Source organism: Topomyia yanbarensis, chromosome 2 (assembly GCF_030247195.1).
Source record: "Topomyia yanbarensis strain Yona2022 chromosome 2, ASM3024719v1, whole genome shotgun sequence".
Classification (NCBI taxonomy): Eukaryota; Metazoa; Arthropoda; class Insecta; order Diptera; family Culicidae; genus Topomyia; species Topomyia yanbarensis.
In genome coordinates, this window is record NC_080671.1 from 309,467,830 (window position 1) to 309,491,092 (window position 23,263).

A 23,263-nucleotide genomic window follows, 5' to 3' on the forward strand; every position below is an offset into this window, starting at 1 on the left:
ACAAAAATCTATAGAGCTCGACTTTCTAAATGAAACAATGCATATGCCTTACTCTTAAAACTTCAGATCGATTTTTAATAGATTTTCTACGAAAATTTAAACACGTCCTCGCTTGACACAGTCATTCGTACTTGACAATAGTTTGAGCTAACGACGCTGAATCCCTCTGGATAAAGACTCGACACGTCTATCGTTTGCTTTTGGTAACCATTTATCTGTCAGTGTCATTCAAATCGAGCACGAGACCTGTCAATAGCCCTCATTCCAGAAGGATTCGAAGCGTTTTTCTTCGGATTGAGTGCTTTTGACAGGTCTTGTGCTCGATTGGAATGACACTGACAGATAAATAATAAGAAAAAGATAGGAGAGTTTTTAGCGGCCCTTACACGTTCAATATTTTTGACAACACTAGAGAGTATTTACAAAAGTATTGTACGTGTAATGGAAAAAAGTTGTATTGACGATGTGGATTTCAATTGGGATTGAAATATTGTAACAATATCGTCAATAGTGGTATTGACAAAAATATTGAACGTGTAAGGGCCGCTTTTATACAGAAGGATTCAGCGTCTTTAATGGGAGTTATGTGTGTTCCAAGCAACGGATGAACATCCGTTGCACTCGAATCCATGTAACTGACGAAGTAAACAAACCACCGAGAATTAGGTTCTTTACTGACACAGTTAACCTCACTTTCTTGACAGTGTACTTATACTGTTTATACTGTTTACATGGACGATTAGATTCACGCGAAGGAAAGCATAAAGAATTTCCATGTAAACAGTACAAACGAACTGTCAAAAATGAACACTCGTGTTCATTTGTAACATCATCGTAAAGTATTCAATTGTGAAACATGAACTTCATGCATGAAGAGTTCATTCGTGTCGTCATCTTGTAAATTCAACCAACTGCACACAGAAAAAAATATTGGTAAAATTAAGAGTGTTCCGCTCTTAGCAAAAAACAATCAACGCCTATTAGGTTGAAAGTAAAACTTTTAAACTAATCAAGAATAATAATCAAAATAAATGTTTTCCTTTTAAGCTAATGAGGAAAAGTAATCAAAATTAAAAAAATGTTTTCAAACTAACAGTATGCGTTTGTTGTTTTTGCTAAGAGTAAAAAAGTCTTAATTTTACCAATATTTTTTTTCTGTGAGTCAAAATTATTTTTGAACAACCGTTATTGGTCGAACACAGCTCACAGCAGTTAATGAGAGAAACCTTGTTTCTTTTATTCAATGAAACCAATTTTCATCAAAATTAACATTCATCGCCAAATCAAACCTGATAGTAATCGATGGTTTCGATGCACGAACATGTGTATAGATGAAAACCTTCCATGGTAACCTATTTTTAATTTGCAAACAAATCTGAATCGATAAAAAGCGTAACCAAGTTCGCTTGTTTGCATTCCTTCCATTCATTTAGGGTAACGAACCTATTTTGGACCCCTACCTATTTTGGACCCTGTTAATGTATTTTCCTCCTGCACTGCCAGGTTTCTCTGCTTTTGTTAGGTGTGATGCAACTATTACATTCCTTAGGTTGTCTACAATGTTTCAATATCATTAGTTCATCTCTAATTGTTTAAAATTAAACAGAATCCACAGTTTTAAAAAGTATCACCGAAAACGTTTCCTAATTCAACGATAGCGAAGAGGAACCGGTGGAAGTGATACTTTTTCAAATCGGATTTAAATATACAATTGTAATATTTTATATTGATTTAATTAGTTTGACTGATTTGGTATTATGCATGTTACGTGTTTGAAAAGGTTTATTCGTAATGTTTTATCTAAAAAAAGTCTTAAATAAATGGTGTCCACAATATGAGTTGAAAAATTGCTCTCAACAAACTTTGGACACCCCTAGATTTTCTATCCTGACAGCTGCTTGTTTATTAGAGCTAGAATTATCAAAAAGTGAAAAATTTCGTAAAGGTATGTCGCCTTCTGTTTTTGGTCAAATTATTTTGAAATTTGAATTTATGTTGATTCAATATGTGTTTATATTATTTTTACGTACCTTTATATATATATATATATATATATATATATATATATATATATATATATATATATATATATATATATATATATATATATATATATATATATATATATATATATATATATATATATATATATATATATATATATATATATATATATATATATATATATATATATATATATATATATATATATATATATATATATATATATATATATATATATATATATATATATATATATATATATATTATATATATATATTTCTTTTTTCAGTTGATGCATAATGGACAACGCCGCCGAAAAGCGTAGAGTTCCCCACTCGGAGGAGGTGATTAAACGTTGCTTGGATGCAATCAGCAATGGAACGCCAATTAAAACAGCTTGTCGACTGCACGGCATTTCCAGGTCCACTATCAAGTTCCGGTTGAGCAAACACTATAAACATCAACCGCGACCTGGACCAGCACCGGCACTAAACCAAGCGGACGAACTTGAGCTTGTTGCATGGATAAAGAAAATGGCCCGAAAAGGATACCCTGTTACTAAATACCGCATCATGAATCGGGTGACCCTCTACTTAGAAGAGCATCCGGAAAGAAATCGTTTCCAAAAAGGAAAACCAAGTAACTAATGCCAGCTACATTGATGTTTTTGTTCTAGAAACTATATTATTCATGCTGTTTTAGGTTATCAATGGTTTCGTCGTTTTTTGAACCGTTACCGGTCTGAACTTTCTGTTCGAAAGCCGGAGAGTGTCACGAAAGCTAATGCGAACGTAACCGAGTCCGACATTAGAAAGTGGTTTAAAGAGGTTTTAGGAATTCTTCGCGAAGAGAAGGTAGCCGACATTCTTTCCGATCCAAGAAGAATTCTTAACGGTGACGAAGCCTGCTTCTACTTGGATCCGATGATCAACAAAGTGATTACTAGGAGAGGTGAGCGAAACGTGTATAAAGTTGATCAGGGAAAAATATCACGGTGATGTTTACTTGCTCTGCTGATGGTGTAATGTTTCCCCCAATGATAGTGTTGCCGTACAAAAAAATTCCTATGGAAGTTACGAAGAGCGTGCCCGCTGAATGGGGATTGGGCAAGACGGACAACGGATGGATGAATAAAGAATGTTTCTTAAAGTACATCAAACATATCTTGCATCCTCTGCTAGTTAAGGCAAACTTGCTTCCGGTTATTTATTTTGTTGATGGACACTCTTCGCACACACCATGGGAAACAGCAGAAGAATGCAGTAAACTTGGCATTATCCTTATCTGCTTGTATGCAAACTGCACAAGGTTTTTACAACCTTTGGACGTTGCAGTTTTCAAACCACTGAAAACGGCATGGCTAAAAGTGACAGAAGACTGGAAAATCAGCAATCCAAATCAACACGTAAAAACGGAAAAATTTTCGTGCCTTCTGGAAAAGGCGATGGAATCGATCGATGATCGCATTATTGGAAATGGGTTTAAAGCATGCGGATTATTTCCATTCGATGAAAATAGCGTCGATTACTCCAAATGTCTCGCTCGCAACAGTTCCAATATAGATCAGAATAATCCACAACACGGAAACTGCCATTAAATGAATGTTAGCGCTGTAAGTAGTTCGAAAACTTTCCCAGTAAGTCATGCTGATGCGAAAGAAGTACTCGATATGATGGGTCGGTCCCGGCGCATCCGATACCGCGAGGGAAATGATATGGATTCTATGTCAGAGGAAGACCAAAATCTTGCGAAAGTTTACAATATCTTCAAACCAATGGATGTCGTCGAAAATCAAACGATCGAGGAACATTTTATTGAAGACCAAAGCATGACCGAAGAGGGGACTTCTGAAATGCACGTTGAAGAAGATTTTCAATTCGAGTTTGTTAAAATCGACGAATTATGTGTTGACAATCTAAGCGGTACATCACAGCAAAGTAATGATAAGAGTGAGCTTGCCAAATTCCTGGAATCGCCTGAAACACCCAAACGAACAGGAACATTACGATTCAAGCGACGTAGTCCTGCCGTTTTAACATCGCGCCGTAGACTTGAATACCACAAGGCGAAAGCTGAAGAAAAAAGGAAAGTAGAAGAAGAGAAACAAAGAAAAGCTGAACCTAGAAAGAAGAACAAGAACCACCTCGTAAGCAAATTGATTAAAAGTTGATATCTTTGATTTTGTCCACGTTACATGGAATATATTGATGTAACATCTATTGCATAACATTTAATGCTGCTTCGTTAAGTCTGCAGCAACCTAACTGTACCGAAAGTTTTCCTATTTCCCAAAATGATAGAACTAAAGAATTACTTCATGCGGCGAGCCATCTATAAAGAGATTAATGTACCATTTTGGATTGGCAATCACTGATTTGCTTATGTTCTCCTTTCATGCATTTAATATGATGCAAAGAGTCAGTACATCAGTTTAGTAGAATATACTTCACAGTGTCCAAAATATATTCAGATATATTCGGTGTGTCCAAAATATGTTTTGGACACTGTCCAAATTAGTGTCGAAGGGTCCAGAATGTGAAAATTTCATGCTGTAAAGAAATATCATTTACGAGTTTATGGTAATGTATAAAACATCAATTGACAGTTTTCTTTCAAGAGTAGTAAATTTGCGGCAGATACGTGTATATATTGCATTTAAAACATAGTCAAGCAAATATTTTTTTTATGTTGACGTAATTTTACTTCCTCTAGGTGTCCAAAATTGGTTGGTTACCCTATCGACAGACGAAACGATCAATACAAATTTTTCAGATTTCATTTTCACGATAAATACAAAAAGTAATGTGGCAACCCTGCTTACGATTGACAACCAAAGTAGTAGAAGGTTTGTTTACATCTAGGTTTACATCAAATTTTTATAGCTGTTTTTCTTTTTGAATTCTACTAAATTTGTTTGCATGTTTTAAATTAAAAATACGACCGAAAAAAACATGTCGTGGTTTCAAGATCTCGCTGGGAAAGCTGAGAATATTCTGACCAAAATTGATCAGAATGCAGCAACGGTACTTCAGCAGCAAACACGACCTTCTGCGGAAAACAGTGATGTGGAAGCGATGGATCCGTTGATAGAGGTTACATCGGGAGAGTTTTCTGGTTCTAAGGCTCCGGTGGTCAATGCAAAACCATTGACAAAGATACTATCGCTAAGTGTCAAGTCTCCACCGTCTAGGGGATTGATAAGATCGTCCTCGACAGCATCTCATGAACACCCTCTTTGGAACGATGTAGTAGATCTCGAGAATGTATCCGCCAAATCAGATATACTTGCTTCATCGCGACGAAGTTCGGTTAGTTCAAAGAGGGAAGGTACAGTAATCGATTTTAGTGGATATCTCTTGGAGAAAAACACTATTCAAGATTGTAGCTTTTCTGTGGAAAAAGAATTGGCAGCTACTAAAATAATTCTGGCGGAAGTGAAAGCTGAGAGAGATGAATTAAAACTTGAGCTTGATAGCGTTCAATCGCTGCTTTCTAATTCAGATGCAGATACGAGGCTGAAAGATATGGAAAACGTATATCAAATTTTGCTAGACGAAAAAAATGATTTGTCCGCGAAACTTCTATTAACCGAGGAATCAAATGCAAAGTATGTCAAGTCGATATCAGATCTCGAATCAGTTGTATCAAAGCATATACAAATGCATCAGGAGTTAGAGCAGCAACTTGAGATGGCAAGAATAGAAACCAGTAATGTAACCGCGGAACTTCAGCAGTATCGCGTAAGAGCTCACGCGACACTGCAATTAAAAGAGAAAATGATTGAGCAGCTCAAGCAAAATGTATCGTCTGATGGCTTTGGGCAACCGGATGAACTTACATTGATGGAATTGGAACAGATGAAAAGTGAAAAGCTCAGTATGTTGGAAGAAATTGCGACTCTGAATAAGAAATATGAAGATGGTAAAACTTTTTGGAGGACAATGGAACACACGCTCAAGGCAACAATACTAGATCTGGAAATTAAACTCGAAGAACTTCAGCAAAAGCTCAGCTTAGAAACTACAAAGGCGATGCAGCTGGATGATGACCTGAATATGCAGCAAAAGGAACTGACAGCTGCTAGAGATGAGCTAGTCAAGCAGAGATTTGTGCTTTCAACTCACATCCACGAGAAGTAGAAATTAGTTTTTTTTATCATTCTTTTCAGATATTCAAAATACCTTCTTTTCCAGAGAGACTGAAATTATAAAGCTTAGAAACCAGTTGCAAAATCGACCGAGCAGTCCGCCAAATGATCTCGAACAACGATTAACTTCACTAACACAATCTTTGGTGCAGAAGCAGACTTCCCTGGAAGCGGTAACAGCCGAAAGAAACGCTCTTCGTATACAGCTGGAGAAATTAGACGTAATTGATTTGTCAAATTGTTGCCTTTCAGGAATTAATAATGACTTTTATTGCAAAATTTTCAGGTCCAATATCGAAGTACTGTTTCTCAAATCCGACAAGAACGAGTAGCTTACACGTGCTCCAACGAAACAGACGATGGTTTGTGTTGTTATATTGTCTTTTTTCGGACAAGGGTTGATTATAAATTATTCTTTTTAGCCAAGTCGCAAGTGCCAAATTTTATGGTGGAGAACCCGTTCGATAACAGGGTGGCGCGTAGAGTAAAACGAGCATACTCTTCACTAGACTCCGTAGGCATACGGTTAGGTGTGTTTCTGCGGCGATATCCATTGATTCGTATCATGGTCATTGTTTACGTTGCGGTGTTGCATTTGTGGGTCATGTTTGTACTTTTGTCAACAACACCGGCGTAATAGAATCTATAAAAAGTGCTAACATGCGGGGCATGATTTGGTAGAGCACTTCGTGCAGTATAACAATAACACTAGTAGGTTAATGAGTAGAGTGATAAGAAACAATTGATCCCCATCGAGCCTCCTCTGATTCGATTCCATGTCTCACCAGGAGCATTTGTTCCAAATTTGAACTAAATCGGACAAGTTTAGTTAGCGGGCCGGCGTGTTCGAAGTTTGCATGCGTTTTTTCGATAATTTATACGTAAAAAGAGCACTAACATGCATTCTCACCATTAGGAGGCACTGTATGCATTAGTTTATCACTGCAAGTGCAAATAAGAACGATTTTATTGCATTGGGCCTAACAGCACATGGAGATGAATCAGCAGTCAATTCACATGATTTTTTGCGATATGGTTGGTTTTAACCACATAACAGACATTTAGATTAGAACAAAATTTTCCCAAAAACCTGTGTAAGCTTTAAAATTGATAAACGATGGAAATTTGTTTCACTATTGCCATCTATGCAACTGTTTGCTACAGGTTTAATTGAATAGTAGATTTGAAAGAATTCTAGTGCATATGATTTAACTCTTAACAAGAAAATTCATATAGTTCTACATTTCACCATAGAGGGCACCAACACTAACTTTTCGATACAGATAAATAGAAATTAGATGATATTACAGCCATTTCTAGTAACTCTTGTGTGTCAATTCTTCATCTTACTATAAAAGTCTGGCCCCTCTAAGGGGTGACAAATGGAACCAAAATTTTGTAGTCAAAAGAATACTTCCTAACACTCTTCAGCTAAACCCAACCGGCTCCCAAAAAAATAAAGCTCGTATGAATCGACTACTGATTCATCACCATACTCAAAACTGACTTACATTTCACTTCATTAAAAGTTCAAGAACTGCTGTCGATGTTGGGTTGATTAACGGCCAATTTCTTCACTGAATGAAAACCGGTTTTCACTGAAAACCAATTTTCAGGTTGCTGGTGACTAATTAGCCGAAAAGCGGTTTTCAACGAAAACCAGTTTTCCGCCAAGTGAAGAAATTGACCGTAACAGTCTTCCAAAAAGTTGTAGGCAATGAAATTATCTTATATATTTTCACTCTTAGTGATAAACTGATGTATACAGTGCCACCTAGCATTGAAAATTAAAGTTAGTGCGCTTTCTCCATTTAAACTTGTCCGATTTAGTTAAAGTTTGGAGCAAACACTCCTGGTGGGACTAGAAATCGAGTCAGGGGTAGCCCGATTGAGCTTACAAGATTCGTTTTGTTTCTGGGAAGTCTTTTGATGAACCTATTTTGACTCTTAGACGACGATAGGCACGACATTGTTTTTTAAATATCTAGCTGACTTTATTATCAATAACCTGCCACAGTATAAAGTATCAGTATATTATTCCTTATGTCTGCATCTGGTAGATGCCCTAGATGAAGACTCTTCATCACATAACGGTTTGTTAGCACACGCACCCTTTAGCCTCTCAGTCGCAACAGCGGTCGTGGGTTGTTGCGCTTTAGTCTCACTTGGACGAACAGGTAACACGCGTCCCGTTTGATTATCAAAAATCGCGGCGACAAGGAACACAATTATTTCGCGTGCGAATAGTTACAAAATGGAAAAAAGGAATTTTTAATATAAAAACTTGCCAAATAAAAATTTAAAGACGGTTGCAGAATATTGTATTGACTATCTTGAGAAGGCATTTTGGACTCGTCCAATTACTTTCATCGAATTGTTAAAAACCTGAATACCCCTATCGTAGTGTGACGCAAAAACGATGCAGAGTTAAAAACAGTAAATTTGGCTGCCCGATTTTGCAAGTTAATTTGTCTGATAGTTTTGGGAACCATGAGTTTTTTAAACAGCGAGTGCACACACACTTTTACAGTAAACGTAAAGTTATGGCGGATAGGCTATGACGACCTGTTCAGGGTATCATCCAAACAATATGTGGATTCGTTGGACTATATGGGTTAAAGTTCGTGTATAATATTTTTATATTAGTGTAGACCGAAACTCGCGTTTTTTGTTTGAAAAATAAATTCACCTTGAATACCTTACACACACCCTCCTCCCCCTTCCCATCAAGGTTTTTAATCCTGGATACGTCCTTTATGAGTATTGTACATTGTTATAACGCAAACAAGCTTTTCGCGAAAGAATGAGGCGAATATTTTTGGCCACCTCTTTGTATGGAACCTTTCCATAGTGCCATGACCAAACTTACAGTTTTTCTCTTCGCGTGTCTTTATATATTTAAAACATCGTCTTTGGTTTAGGATTCGTACTGTCATTTTTGCAATACAAAGTTTTATTTATTTATTGATTTGCATCATTTTTGTGTCCAAAGTACTATACTGTACAAGGGTTTTGATTCGTATCCAAAAGAAGATTTAATTAATAAGAGAAAATAACTTTGATATTTTATTCCTTATGGATTTTGATAGCCCGGACGTGGAAAAAGATTTTCCGGGATTGTACGCTTCTGATGGCAGCGGCAAATGTAAGGAAAAAAGTGATATTTTTATCTTTTTTGTCAGAGCAAACCCCATATTTTTGATCGCCAGTTTCCCATTTAATAGCGTTTTATTATACGATGTAGTGTAAAAGAGTGACTGAGTTGCAGAATAAGTGCCAGCGTCTTCAGTAGACATGATTACAAGCAAGTTTGAATGAGTAGCACTGACCGGTGCAATCGGATTAGTATAGTAATTTGTAATTTTATTGCGTACGAAAACCTGTTAGTTTACACCGTACACTACAGCATAGTAGTATAATAAATAACGAAAACGCCGTTGGTGATTTCTATAAGCGTCTTGCCTGCGAGAAAAAACCGTTTTAATCGTGTATTTTTTCTTCATAAATTACAAGCTAATTCTTAAGAATCCTATAATTGAAAAATACCATACCTAAGTTGATCAACTCTGGCAACAAAAACCGGACACCTTTCAGCAACGAAGTGTAATCGTTCATCACATTCAGGTAGATGGTTCGCATGGTGTACGAAGTTGGTCAGCTAAGGTTTTCACGGAATAGTTCTTGAATATAATAATTTTTAGTTGATTTCTATTTACTACAGTAGCTGAAACCGAAGCAGAAAAGGTGAGCAAAAAAGAGCTTCTGATTGGACGTAGAAAGGATAAAAAAGAGAAAAAAAGTGCCTACGCAACATTGGAAGGCGAAAGTTCACCAGAAGAGGAATTGGAAACAAAGTGAGTTAATATCAATTATTTTGCAGAAATCAAAAGTTACCAAAGTCATTTTTTACAGGAGCCCTTCGAAATCAAAGAAATCGAAAGCTTTCAAGTTTCCCTCGAAGAGTAAGGAAAAAAGGGAGAAGTCTCGCGACAAAGAGAAACCGGAATCAAGCAAAGTAGAAGATTCCAAACTACCAGAGAAGGTCGAGAAAGAGAAAGACAAAGAGAAGAAGAAAGACAAAGACAAGAAAGATAAGGATAAGAAAGATAAATCCAAAGATAAAAAAGACAAAAAATTGAAACAAACCAGCGTAAGCGAGGAAGTTTTGGAGCTGGGAGATGCACAACCTATTTTCGGCGTTTCGTTAGGATTGGCTGTTGAGCGCAGCAGATGCCATGACACCGTAAATCTTCCGCTAGTGGTTCGTGATTGCATTGACTATTTGCAGGAACATGGTTTACAAAGCGATCAAATCTATAAAGTCGAAGCCGTTAAAACTAAACTCCAACAGTTGAAAAAGGCTTATAATAATCGAGAAGGTAGTTGTATCAAAGAGTTTGATATACCTACCGCTTGCGGTTTGCTGAAGTTATTCCTTCGTGAATTGCCGGAACCAATTTTGACTACGGATCTGTCGACACGATTTGAGGAGGCCGCCTCACATTCCCAGGTAACTCAACAGGAACATGAATTGGTTAGTTTGGTTGAACAGCTGCCCAGTTGTAATAGGACATTGCTGGCCTGGACCATTCTTCATATAGATGCTGTTACACAAAATGAGCTCCACACAAAGATGAACGCACAGAATATTGCAATGCTACTTAGCCCTACGCTGCAAATGTCTCACAGATTGTTTGTTGGAATACTCTGTCATTGCAACCATTTATTCGGCGATACGAAGCTGTTGAAGTAAGTAAATGATTTTGGAGTATATACTAGTAGCTTAATCGTAATTTCCCTGTTCGAAGTGCTGATAGCTTGAGCTTGAGCTTGTGTAATCATCCCTGGCTGCTACTCCGTTAACGGGCTGGGCTAGCTGGAGTTGCATAGGGAATTATGCTTGGGAGTAGCGAAACCTCTTTCAATGTGAAACTCCTGGTAATCCCAGTGTTTATTGATCAATACCGGCGCCGGCGAGGCCCGAACATAGATCGCGTAAGGAAAGAGAAGGAATGTTCGTCCGCTTTTGCTAGAGGCCGTATATACTACTGCGCACTCCACAAGTATCACGGGAGAAGGATATTTGTTAGTAGGTATATTGCCCATAATCGTAAGTCAGTCCCATGTTCTATGGGATTCGCTATCTACATGACACTGACGCGATTATAGGCAGTATAGGGGTTTGATAAAAGATATTCTGACAAGCACGCGCGATTTAAGATGTTTGAAGTGTCTGGGTGCCCGACCACCAGGAGACTTAGTGACTACCCAAGTTCACCATACAGAAATATTAAAACGACAAGAAAGTTTAGACAAAATTCTTATTTACGTTTGGAAAATCATAGCATAGCATAAAAGATCGCCCGTGGTTGTTACTCCGTTATTGACCATAACCCTCTGAGATTGCAAAATGTTCATTGTAACAACATGCTTGGGAATGACATGATGAGCCACATTGTTTAATCTCTATTGATCCCTGCATGCTGATCAATACCGAATGCAGCTTTTCTGGAAAAGGTAGGAATGTTTGTCCGGTAAATGTTACCCTGTTTGACAAAAAAGGACAGGTAGGTGGAAGACGGAGTGAGAGGTCGGCTCTAATGCTGCTGAATCCTATCCCTACACCCTGGTAGTAGAGGAGTGCGCCGTGCCGACAATTTCATAAATGATGCAGCATTATATGGGGGAGGGAGGAGTGTTGTATTTTGTGATGATGTGTGACGACAGGGTGATAGGGGGTCATGTCATGCTACGTAGCTTTTTTAAAGAGAATAGGGGTTGACCTGATGTCACGACAACCTTACCCGTTTCGTCTAACTAATACTATTTTTTTATCGTTTTTAAAAATAATTACCGTGACAAGGAGGGGGGGGGGGGTGCAGTGCTACCGTCAAGCTACGTAATTACCAGGGGGCATTTAGAGGTTTGTGACGAAATGCTACGATGGCGGAGGGTGGTGTTAAAAATCACTCGAAAAATGCTACGTCATTTATCGATGATCCCTAAAAAATAGTAAGTGCGCTGGCGCGACGCCAGCGTTTTACCTGAAATCGACGGCGCGGCGCACCCCTCTACCTGGTAGGTCTTAGATCCGTCTGTATAGAGCTTTGCATGGTTCGCGTAGCTTCTTTCAATGACTTGAAAGAATTTCTTTTGTGATTGGGCAACTATTAGGCCGCGTCAACTGATATGGGTTGGGTTTGAACCGCAATGCCACTTTATGAGAAGACCCGTTAGGGATGAAAGCGGTATTCAGGTATAAAGGTATACTGCCGTTCTACGCATAATTGTCCCATGTATATAGGGAATCCCATAGAACATGGGACAATTAAGCTTATAACGGCACTATGTTCTATGTTGATTTGTTTGGGGATGTGAAGTGTTAGGCAGTCTCCCCCGTAGGAATCCGAGGGCTCGCCTCAGGGTATATAGTGCTGTAGCTCGTCGGCAGGGCTTCCACACATGCACTATTTGCTGGTGTACTGGGGAGTAGGTTGAAGGCAATGCGCACTGCCTCATAGTAAAGTGGGTAAAACCTTTGAGATGTATTGGTTTGCCAGTTGCCACGTAATTATATGGACAAGAGCGGGCAGTGACACATTTTCTGGTGGATATCCGGAAACCAACCGAAGATGCGCTTACAACTTGATTTCGTTGTGACTCTTCGATGCACCAACGACTAGTATGATATCATCAGCATAAATGAAGATGAAAATTCCCTCTGACAGATAGGCAAATACAGACTGCATGCTGACGAAAAATAGTCGCTGTCGTGCTTTCTTATGGCATTCGTCATGCCACTTTACTTGTCTGAAAAATCTTTACAAAGTGACGTTTTCCGAATTTTGTAATTCTGCTTGATTATTGAGAAATATCTTATACAACAGCTCCCTTAATAACCAAGAAAATTGATTGCATCTGCTCGTTGCTAGCATAGGCCATTTAGGGAGCGGGCCATTTGGCATAAAATCATTTGGCATAAGGTCATTTGGCATAATGAACATTTGGCGTAACGGTTATTTGGCATAATGGTCATTTTGCATAATTTCGATAATTGATCACACTGACGGTCATTTGGCATAACGGACATTTGGCATAACGGTTATTTGGCATAATGGTCATTTGGCATAATTTTGAGAATTGCTCACAGTGAAGACCGTTTGGCATAACAGACATTTAGCGTAACGGTCATTTGGTATAATGGACATTTGGCATAATTAACATTTGGCATAATTTTGCTAACTGATCTCACTAAAGGTAATTTAGCATAATAGACGGATGTGTAGTTTTTCAGGTGAATGACCCATAAGGTTAAAGCTGCACTAAGCAATAATAATAATGTGTTATTAAAATCAGCAGTTCTTTCGAGTCTCATTTTACAAATTTTTGTGCTTGTTCATTTTTGCAATTATGGATACTTGACTATGAATTACGTTTTAGTATAGTATAGTTTAGAACTGCGATCCACCAGACCATTATTATGATCGCCAGTGTGTTTGGTCGGAAGCGGCGGCCCCTCGCAAGCAAACCCGTGATCCACTCGTTTGCGCGGATTACTCAAACATAGGGGCTATAAATTAGTTTAAGTCCGACGGAGCGATAGCGATGTAGGACAGCACGCGACTTGAAGCGATTTGGCGTAGCCACATTAGTCGTAAATGTTTTGTATTAATTGGTAAAGAAGAATAATCCAATTAATTTTGGTTCAAGTTCAATTTTAGTACTCATTTAAAGTAATTTAAATATTTAGGTAGTTGCCGTGATACTCAAACATTTGAGCTACATAACTTTCCCTCGAACAATGCACGTTATTTTCAACATACAATCAAAATACATTATACATACGTAATAGAATACACTCAAAAACATCCTGGTGATTATTAACTTATCACTACCTATACCTATGCCAAACGACCGTTATGCTAAACTGCTGTTTTCCTTAACATAAATCTTTATATGGAAAGACCTTCATCAGTAACGCAGCTCAAAATTATGCCGAATTATCTCACTTCTCGCACAGTTTTAAACTTTGTGTTTCCCTGTAGTTGAGGAAATGGAGAATAACCTCCAGTGTGATTATTTCTTAAAATTACGCCAAATGACCGTTATGACCTTCAGTGTGATCAATTCTCAAAATTTTGCCAAATGACCGTTATGCCAAATGTCCGTTATGCCAAATGACCTTCAGTGTTATCAATTCTCGACATTATGCCAAATGACAATTATGCTAAATTACCGTTATGCTAAATGACCTTATGCCAAATGATTTTATGTCAAATGACCTTATGAAAAATGATTTTATGCCAATTGACCCAGACCCGGCCATTTAAATTTCTGTTGAAAGTAGGGCAAGGTGGGGCAAATCCGACCGTTGGGTAAACCCGACCCCCCTGTTACCGAAAATCAGAAGCACTACGCGAACTAATATCAATGTTGTCGTGTAGAGCATCGAAAATAATCATAATGGTGGTAGGACAGTATTTTATTAGTCTACATTGAGATGCTCATATAACAAAAAGTGTGTTTTTACAACTTTTGATTTGACTTTTGTGCATCATTGACTACAGGATATTTCTGTTCTTAAAGTGATTACATAATAAATGTAAGTGGATTTAAATTCTTTTATTTAAGTCCTACAAAGTGCATAGATGAATTTAGTTCAACCTTTTTCATATATTTTTTAATTGCATCGTAATGAAAAATGACGCGGTGGGGCAAATCCGACCTCTAAATATTGGGGTAAATCCGACCGCTTTTTTGCTAAGAAAAATTTTATTTCTCAGGCCGAAATATATTTTTATTGTTATTATTTATTATTTTTATGCAAAATGGTTCATAATTACAAACGAAAGACACAAAAACGTGATGATTATAGTATTCGTCAAGCAATTGCTCCGATGCAAATGGAAATATCATTACGTGCTACTGCTCGTGATTTTAGCATTCTAAGATTGATATTGAACTCCATTTTCTTCATGTTACAATTCAACGCAACACAACATTCATTGATTTATCATCGTAAAACCATAAAATTTACGTAATATCTGCACTAAATCACCCACCCACCATTTTTGAAAACAGCAAAAATGAACATTTTTGTAAAACGCTTGTTTCTCAAGATGTTCCGAAGATCCAAATAAAATGCTATATACAGAAAGGTTTGCAGTCAACTACATCATACATGTTTTTACTGCGAAGAGAAAGCTTATCAAGATGCTTTTAAGAGTGTCAGAAATATTAAAGCCGTAAAAATATGGTTCACAATGTCGGCTAATTGGGATATGGGGACACTTGGGGTTTTTGATGTCCCAGAAGTGCTGGGGAATCCTATTCCGAGCTCAAGTTTCTGAGACCACGAGCTGTTTGCGTCGGTTTTGCACCAATACTTTCTCGTGCTGATAATTTTGGACGGCCTTGAGGGTACATCTTCTGGTCTTACAATGAAGTTTAGGAGAGGAAACGTTCCTTATTTTTCTACTGCTTGTAGGCGCAGCAGAAGATGTTCCCTAATGAGGTTCATCACAGTCGCATTCGTCAGTACCAGTTAGTGTAGCTATTCGTTGAGACCGGTTGCGTAGCAATCATTAGCATTTCTCTGAAAGAACGCTTAGAGGGTCCACAGACGTCAACGCTGTTAGCTGGAATATATACTCTGTACGTATAAGGATTTTCGGCATGCAGTCTTTAAAATACTGTGGACAGATTTTTACCTTCTCTCCCAGGAGAGACTGCAGGCCGAAAACCCTTATACATAAAAATCCGACAGTCGTATACACAACCAATATACTATGTACTCCTTCGTAAAAGGCCACTATTTACCACCACCTGAAGCTTATCATTTTACCATCATACGATGTGCTTACTTATGATACGTATGTGAGCGACTTTGGTTTACATATTAAGCAAAAACTGTCAATATAGTCCTTTCAAAACCGACCTTCGCCTTAATGGAGAGATGACTACAGAAAACTTAGAAATATCTATTGTCTTCTCCGAAAAAATTCTAACATTTATAGGTTTCAAGATTTTCAATCTGAAACTTTAAAAATCATTTGTCTCTAAAAGTGTTAAATGGGGCTCATAAGAAAGCACACCAAGCAAAATATTTCAAGTTCCTGGTCAGAAATCATATGGTAATAAATTGGCAGTTTATGGTTTACTTGGTAATCGGTTCATAAAGCTTGGCAAGGCTGTATTATTGTGCAACACAAGGCCAAACCATTCACCTCTGCTATTGGCATTTTGCTGCAAAGCTCAGTTACCTGCTGCGACATCTACAGATTAATAGCATAAACAAGATAAGGTGGATGTTTGCGTGTTTTTTCATATCTATGCTAAGTAATTTGATACATTTTTTGATGTTTTGCCTTAAATACACATGAATTATGGTGAATAATTGACTAAGAGGGAAAGAAAAACGTTTTGAAAGTTAATAATAACAGTTTTTGGTAGATACACTCAAGTTAAACATAAGAAATCTTTCGGTTTTTTCTATAGGGTAGGAGCAAATTCGACCGTTGGGTAAACCCGACCCCCCTTTGTTACCGAAAATCAGAAGCACTACGCGAACTAATATCAATGTTGTCGTGTAGAACATCGAAAATAATCATAATGGTGGTATGATAGAATTTTATTAGTCTACATTAAGATGCTCATACGACAAAAAGTGTGTTTTTACAATTTTTGATTTGACTTTTGTGCATCGTTGACTACAGGATATTTCTGTTCTTAAAGTGATTACATAATAAATGTAAGTGGATTTAAATTCTTTTATTTGAGTCCTACAAAGTGCATAGATGAATTTAGTTCAACCTTTTTCATATATTTTTTAATTGCATCGTAATGAAAAATGACGCGGTGGGGCAAATCCGACCTCAAAATATTGGGGTGAATCCGACCGCTTTTTTTCTAAGAAAATTTTTATTTATCACATTGAAATATATTTTTATTGTTATTATTTATTATTTTTATGCAAAATGATTCATAATTACAAACGAAAGACACAAAAACGTGATGATTATAGTATTCGTCGAGCAATTGCTCCGATGCAAATCGGAATATCATTACGGGCTATTACTCGTGATTTTAGCATTCCAAGATTGATATTGAACTCCATTTTCTTCATGTTACAATTCAATAATACAACATTCATTGATTTATCATTGAAAATCCATAAAATTTGAGTAATATCTGCACTAAATCAACCAAAAACATAGGGGGTCGGGTTTACCCCACCATTTTTGAAAACAGCAAAAATGAACATTTTTGTAAAACGCTTGTATCTCAAGATATTCCGAAGATTTAAATAAAATGCTATATACAAAAAGTTGCCCAGGAGTCTACCCTTTAATTTGGTATGTAAAACGACTTGATCCGTTGTAAAATGAGCATTTTACAGCCAAAACCATTTACTAGGTCGGATTTGCCCCACCTTACCCTACGAATATGGTCAGTTTCCTTAAAAAATGCAAAAATCACATGAACTGCTGAAAATTTCCTACCAATTTGACAGTTCATACGCAAGACATCCACCTCATGCATATAGCGCCCCCTATATATATTCTGTGTAAAAATGCCAATAGAACTTCTATCCATGCGATGCGGTGTTTTGCTTGAACCCATAGCTGAGTTGGGTTTTTCTCCAATGGATTCGAGCCTGACTCAGCTTTGTTTTGAGCGGAAGCAACATTATGGAAGATCGGATGTGATCTGTGGTCGTATGCTGACAAGGAAGGGGAACAAGCGACGCACGCCTGGAACTGTTAGTGTATCCATTATAGATAGCAAATCTCTGTACCGTTAATGATTATTTTAGGGCACTCAAAATTATTTCCTGTTTTAATTGTAGATTAGGTTTGTTTGCTATCCTCGCTTAACGTTTCGTTCTTTCTATTTTGCTAGTTTTACTTCTGTTAAAAATGTTTGAAAAAAAGAAATATGAATAGAGACATTTTTATATGTTGATTAAAGAGGTTTTAACCTTATGGTCATTCGCCTCTTTTCGGGTTAGAAAAATCTCTTTAGAAAAATTTCTAACGCTATGTGCGGGGGGTTGGGAATCGAACCCAGGTGAGCTTCGTGTTATTTGCCGTACTGCCTATGATCGCAAATCAGTTCCATAAAGATAGGAAATCCCATAGAAAACGGGACAAATATGCGATCGTAGGCAGCGTACCGATTTCAGCAATCCCAGCAAGTCCAAATCAATAACGTAGTTGCAATCAGGGGCAGTCGCACAAGCTCAAGCTCAAGCTAAACGGAAACTGAAAATAATTCGAGCTAAAGAAATCTGGAAATGATTATTGAATTGAAGTATAAATAGGAAGCACATTCCCGATGGCTGGCTGTCCAGATTTCAATTTGCTAGATAAACAAATTTGAAAATTGATCGCGAACGACTTTTGTGCATAATGCTCAAATCGTATTGTCTACCAAGACCTCCTGATCTGCTCCCTTTCCTACTAACACAATTCCTTTTCTATGATGCTTATGGAAATGCCGAGGTAGTTTCGGTCTCTATCTACTACGATTATCGCACTAACATTCCTTCCGTTCCTTGGAAGAACCGCATTGGTTGTGGTTGGCGTCATTATTCAAACATGCAGAGTGAGAATGATTTGCTACCTCCCAAGCATTTTTTTTGGTTCATTGCGCATTTTTATTCTTTCGGTCAGTCACGAAGGGCAACTACTGGCAGTTTACCTAAGCTAAGCTAAGCTATTTGGTAATCTGTTTATAATTTGATACGTATTCTTGTATTATTTATATATGAATGTTTTTTGGTACAAGTCATATTTATAAATAATATCTTCATATTTCGTATAATGATACCAAAATAGAACAGAATCAGAATGGCTTCATCAAATAAGTTCGTGAGAACTATGCGTTTCCTGAAATTCACACAATTCTAAGAATCTCTATAGGTTTTCAAAAGTAACTGAGCAAATCATGTTTGTTGCTCAATGAATTATTCCTGTGTCCGTTCCTTCAACAACATGCAGGATTACGCGCAAAATTTGCAACAAAAGTAGAGATGCAAGTTTCGAGGAAAAATAAACTGCTTTCGGACTATAACTAGATATTAGTCCAGTGTGATAAAGATAGTAAAAATAGTTTAAAATATTCGAATAATGAATCCCAACAACAATGTGTCCATCATGTCACATTTCCATGTCACGACAAGTCACGACAAGAGACTGTAACGGTTTTAGTTTAGATCGTAGCTTGTTAACAAGATATTTGAAGACAACGATCAAACATGCTAGCTAAATTTAATAAAAGAAGCATTGATAAGTTTAACCCTAGAAAGGTTTTGTGGGGTACATTTGTACCCAAGAGCTATTTGCAATCCCTGTTATTCTGTTACGCTTTATTTTATCTGCAAGCAATCTTTATCATAAATTAATTTGATTATTAAACTTTCATTAAAGCAGGTGCAACCTATTTGTTTCACTTGACCAAGTTAACAGTGCCCGTTTAAAGTTTGTCTGGGGTACGAATTTACCCCACAAAACCGTTTAAGTTAGTGTTTTGCCATGTGTACATAATTCGGAAAAATTGTCATAACTTTTTTACAAGAAAAATATCGATACATAGTAAGCGAGAAACTTGTGTGGAATTGTATAAGTTTCATCATTACTGAACAATAGAATTTGTTATTTGATAGAATAAAGCTACTAGAGCAAAGTAACTAGAAAATGCACTTGGAATGTCATGTTAATTTTTGATTTTGCGGATGAAAGAGACAAAACACATTCTTGAATATGATTTGTATATAATATGTACATCGCTATTCGTCCTATTATGTAGTACAGGCTCTGGAACACACTTACTTTATATAGGGCTAAGTGCCTATTTTCACCCTATTAGGGAAGGTTCCTCACTAATTCATTAATTCCTCGGTTTACAATCGATGGAATGCTTCCAAATTGGCATCAACAGATATACTTTGTTCCAAGATAATAACATAAATACCCTCAGAACGGCGAAATACTCGTGTTTAAGTGCAATGAAAATTCGAATCGAGTGCTCCCATAGTTGCGCTACAATTTGAATTAATAGGTTGAACAAATATGGCAGACGCTGCTCTAACCAGCGGCTTCAAGTAGGTAGGATGAAACACGGCGAAAATAGGCTCATTACCCTACACGTACAATGCACTGGTTCTACCTGTCCCTTCGACGCCTTCCTGTTTTATCTCAGTTACTGCATATTACTGTATTTTCACTGTTTCTGTTAGCGTTAGGTGTTCAACAAAGCATCGGAATAAATACACTTTTTGATTTTTTTTTTTTTATTATTTACTATTTATTCAAAAGGCAATTTAATAATCTTTACAATGCCTTATAGATGGTCAAAATTGGTTAGAAATTACTGGAGTTATAGCAATATTAAAGAAAAAGGGGATTTCGACGTATTTTAAAGACTTGTTTTACAAAAATTGAAATATTACATAATAAAATAGACAAAGCACGAATATTTTTGAGCAAGCTGCTTTTCGAACGATTTTAGAATAAAGCTATCCAATGTATTTATTAATACAATAAAAATTAGACAAATTAGAGCGATTTTAGCTCTAGGGTACGAATGTACCCCACAAAACGGTTTACTCATAGACAAAGTCACGAAACCGTTGTAGGGTTAAGTAGCCTTAAGAAAGCAATGTAATGGGTGTAAGGTTTATCCCAATATTTCAAAATCTTTTTCTGTGCTTCTATTTAAACAGTTTGCTCCACTCGTAAATAAGTCTTATGTCTGAAGATGCTGTTCGTCTCGTTAGTGCCTGCAAGATAAAAAAGTCTTAATGATACGATCAAAAGCACACAGGTTGTCACTAGTCAAACAAAGATAACACAGCTACTCTGTTTTCAACTCGTCTGTCTACCGACCAATACGCGTAAGCTATGTTTGTCAGTGTTACAGTCTTCGCGTTGCTTTAGTTTTATCTCTATGTCCGATGAAGCGCTTAAAGAGGCACAACTTGTCTTTACTGTCGAGAATTTTTTTGAAGTGGTTTAAAACACGTGGCAATTGTTCTTTACCGTTAGTTATTTATGTTGTATGTTACAGGTATGTGCCTCCAATTACCGCATCGAGTCCAAATCTTCCCGAAACACCGGATGAAATTTCCGCTGAATTGAAGAAACAAGAAAGTTTATTGGCACAAATACATGCGGAAATGAATGCCGGGTTTGTAACGAAGAAACGCGAGGAACAGCTGTGGGAAGTACAACGAATAATTACACAACTCAAGGTATTGATCATTAGTCAGTATGCATTCATATTATAGTAACTCAATTCTATTTCAGCGAAAACTAAGGTCGTTTGAAAAGAAATCGGACTGCACGCAGAAAAGTTTGGACGACACAGTGGATGGAGATATCTCGATCGATTTGAATAAGGCAAAGTTATCCTGCTCGGATGATGAGTCTTCAATCAAAACGGTCACGGGGGTATCCACGGAATCGGCCACGAATACAGATGCGAAGAATACTCCTCAAGAAACACCGGAGGATGTTGCTCTAATTGAGCAGAGAATTGGTGGAATTGAGTCTCCTGTCCAAGTGACGATTCAGGACCAGCCGGTGACTCGTAGCACAGATAGTTCAGAACAACCGATCATAAGTGACCAAGTTACTGTTTCCGACAATGGGTTTATGTTGCTCCCAGAAAATCATCCCGATTATCTAGCGCTGATTAGGTTGCAGCTAGAAAATCAAGAGTTATTGAATTGGAAGGCTCAACTGCAGGCTCGTATCAATGCAGAACGGGCCGAGATTGTGCGCATGAAGCGTTTGTTGGTTTCTGACAACGTTATTACCTATGGTCCAAGTAGTTTAGATTGTGTCGTTAGCGACAATGAGGACTACGATCGTTTGGTTGCGCATTATGCGAAAGAAAATGCACTTTTAGAGCAGAAACGACAGATTCTTTCAAAAGAAATTTTCGAAGAGAATAAAGCATTAATTCAGATGCAGGTGGATTTGGCATTGAATCGTTACAAGATATAAAACGTCCCCGTGAATTAGGACATAGCATACAATGCTATTACGTACAATCTCTCTACTTATTGTGTGATTCGCACTGGAATGTCTATGTATTCAATAAATGTGTTATTTATCGATCCTATGATATTTTTTTTTAAATTCGTATTCATTTTTCATTTTATTTATTTATTTATCGTCTAACCTAGTTGGTCTTGAGGGGTTACATACCTTTTTGCTAGAAACATTTCAAGAAAATTTGAATTTACATAAAGACATAAAGCAATGATTTCATTACATCAAAGTTATAGTATTTTGGAAGCACATTTTTCAGTGAAAAAAAAAACATTAGTTCACAAAAATATACGATAATTGGCGGAGAAATGGCCTTTTCCTCGAAATCTTTTTTTTTATTTTAAAGGCTTGCGGTGATCACGATTGAAAACCAATAGATCAAATAGAATCCTAAAACTCATAAAATTCCTTTAGTATAGGAGTTATCCTCGTGCCTTCACGATTAGTTGAATAAATAATATTTTTTCCTGTATTTGGTAACGTTTTCCCTAAAAAATCGATGTTTTAAGCTCTGAAATTAATTTTGCATTAAAAAATTTCTGCATAAAAAGGGAATCGTTAAGGCATGAAAAAAAATAACGATCAATTGAAAAAATTAATTGGTTTTTTGGTTTTTCGGTTCAGTGGTTCAGTTTTTCGTGATCACGAAAAACCCATTTTTGGAAAAACGACATTTCGAGATAATCGAGTTTAAAATTTTATTGATCTTAGTGGAAGAAGCGCACTTTGAAGCGCTGTAACTTTCTATCTATATTTCTGATCTCAGTAAAAATTTGGGAAAATATTCTCAAGTTGTCAGATAAAGTAATAAAAAAAATTTCGATTTTTTTTTTCAAAATAAAAATGTATGTAACCCCTTAATGGAATGGTGTGGAAATGGAGAAAGGCCAATTTGAGTGAAATTACACTGTCCTCAAATTGGCATAAAACCTCATATATTTTCAATTGTATGCACAATACAAAATTTGACAATAAATAGAAAAAATAATATAACAAAACAAACTTACACAATAAAGTAAACAATAAAAGTAAAAATAGAAAAGAAAAGCAGCAA

General features: G+C 36.8%; 2 protein-coding genes across 2 annotated transcripts; both read left to right on the plus strand.

Moving 5' to 3' along the window:
- The first annotated feature begins 4,883 nt into the window (after positions 1 to 4,883).
- LOC131683535 (golgin-84) lies at positions 4,884 to 6,857 on the plus strand. The gene is made up of 4 exons (XM_058965588.1): positions 4,884 to 6,139; positions 6,198 to 6,372; positions 6,438 to 6,513; positions 6,574 to 6,857. Exons 1-4 carry the CDS (start codon positions 4,956 to 4,958, stop codon positions 6,786 to 6,788), a joined length of 1,650 nt encoding a protein of 549 aa, XP_058821571.1. The 5' UTR covers positions 4,884 to 4,955; the 3' UTR covers positions 6,789 to 6,857.
- A 2,252-nt stretch (positions 6,858 to 9,109) lies between these two features.
- LOC131683536 (ralA-binding protein 1) lies at positions 9,110 to 22,279 on the plus strand. Its single transcript, XM_058965589.1, has 5 exons — positions 9,110 to 9,296; positions 9,873 to 10,005; positions 10,064 to 10,900; positions 21,221 to 21,404; positions 21,460 to 22,279. The coding sequence occupies exons 1-5, from the start codon at positions 9,227 to 9,229 to the stop codon at positions 22,159 to 22,161; spliced, it is 1,926 nt and encodes a 641-aa protein (XP_058821572.1). The 5' UTR covers positions 9,110 to 9,226; the 3' UTR covers positions 22,162 to 22,279.
- Positions 22,280 to 23,263: the final 984 nt, after the last annotated feature.

Coding starts and splice junctions, on each gene's coding strand:
- LOC131683535 (XM_058965588.1), top strand. CDS start 4,956: ATGTCGTGGTTTCAAGATCTCGCTGGGAAAGCTGAGAATATTCTGACC. Junction 6,140..6,197: donor TCAACTCACATCCACGAGAA/GTAGAAATTAGT, acceptor CTTCTTTTCCAG/AGAGACTGAAATTATAAAGC. Junction 6,514..6,573: donor CTCCAACGAAACAGACGATG/GTTTGTGTTGTT, acceptor TATTCTTTTTAG/CCAAGTCGCAAGTGCCAAAT.
- LOC131683536 (XM_058965589.1), top strand. CDS start 9,227: ATGGATTTTGATAGCCCGGACGTGGAAAAAGATTTTCCGGGATTGTAC. Junction 9,297..9,872: donor TTCTGATGGCAGCGGCAAAT/GTAAGGAAAAAA, acceptor TATTTACTACAG/TAGCTGAAACCGAAGCAGAA. Junction 10,006..10,063: donor GAAGAGGAATTGGAAACAAA/GTGAGTTAATAT, acceptor CATTTTTTACAG/GAGCCCTTCGAAATCAAAGA.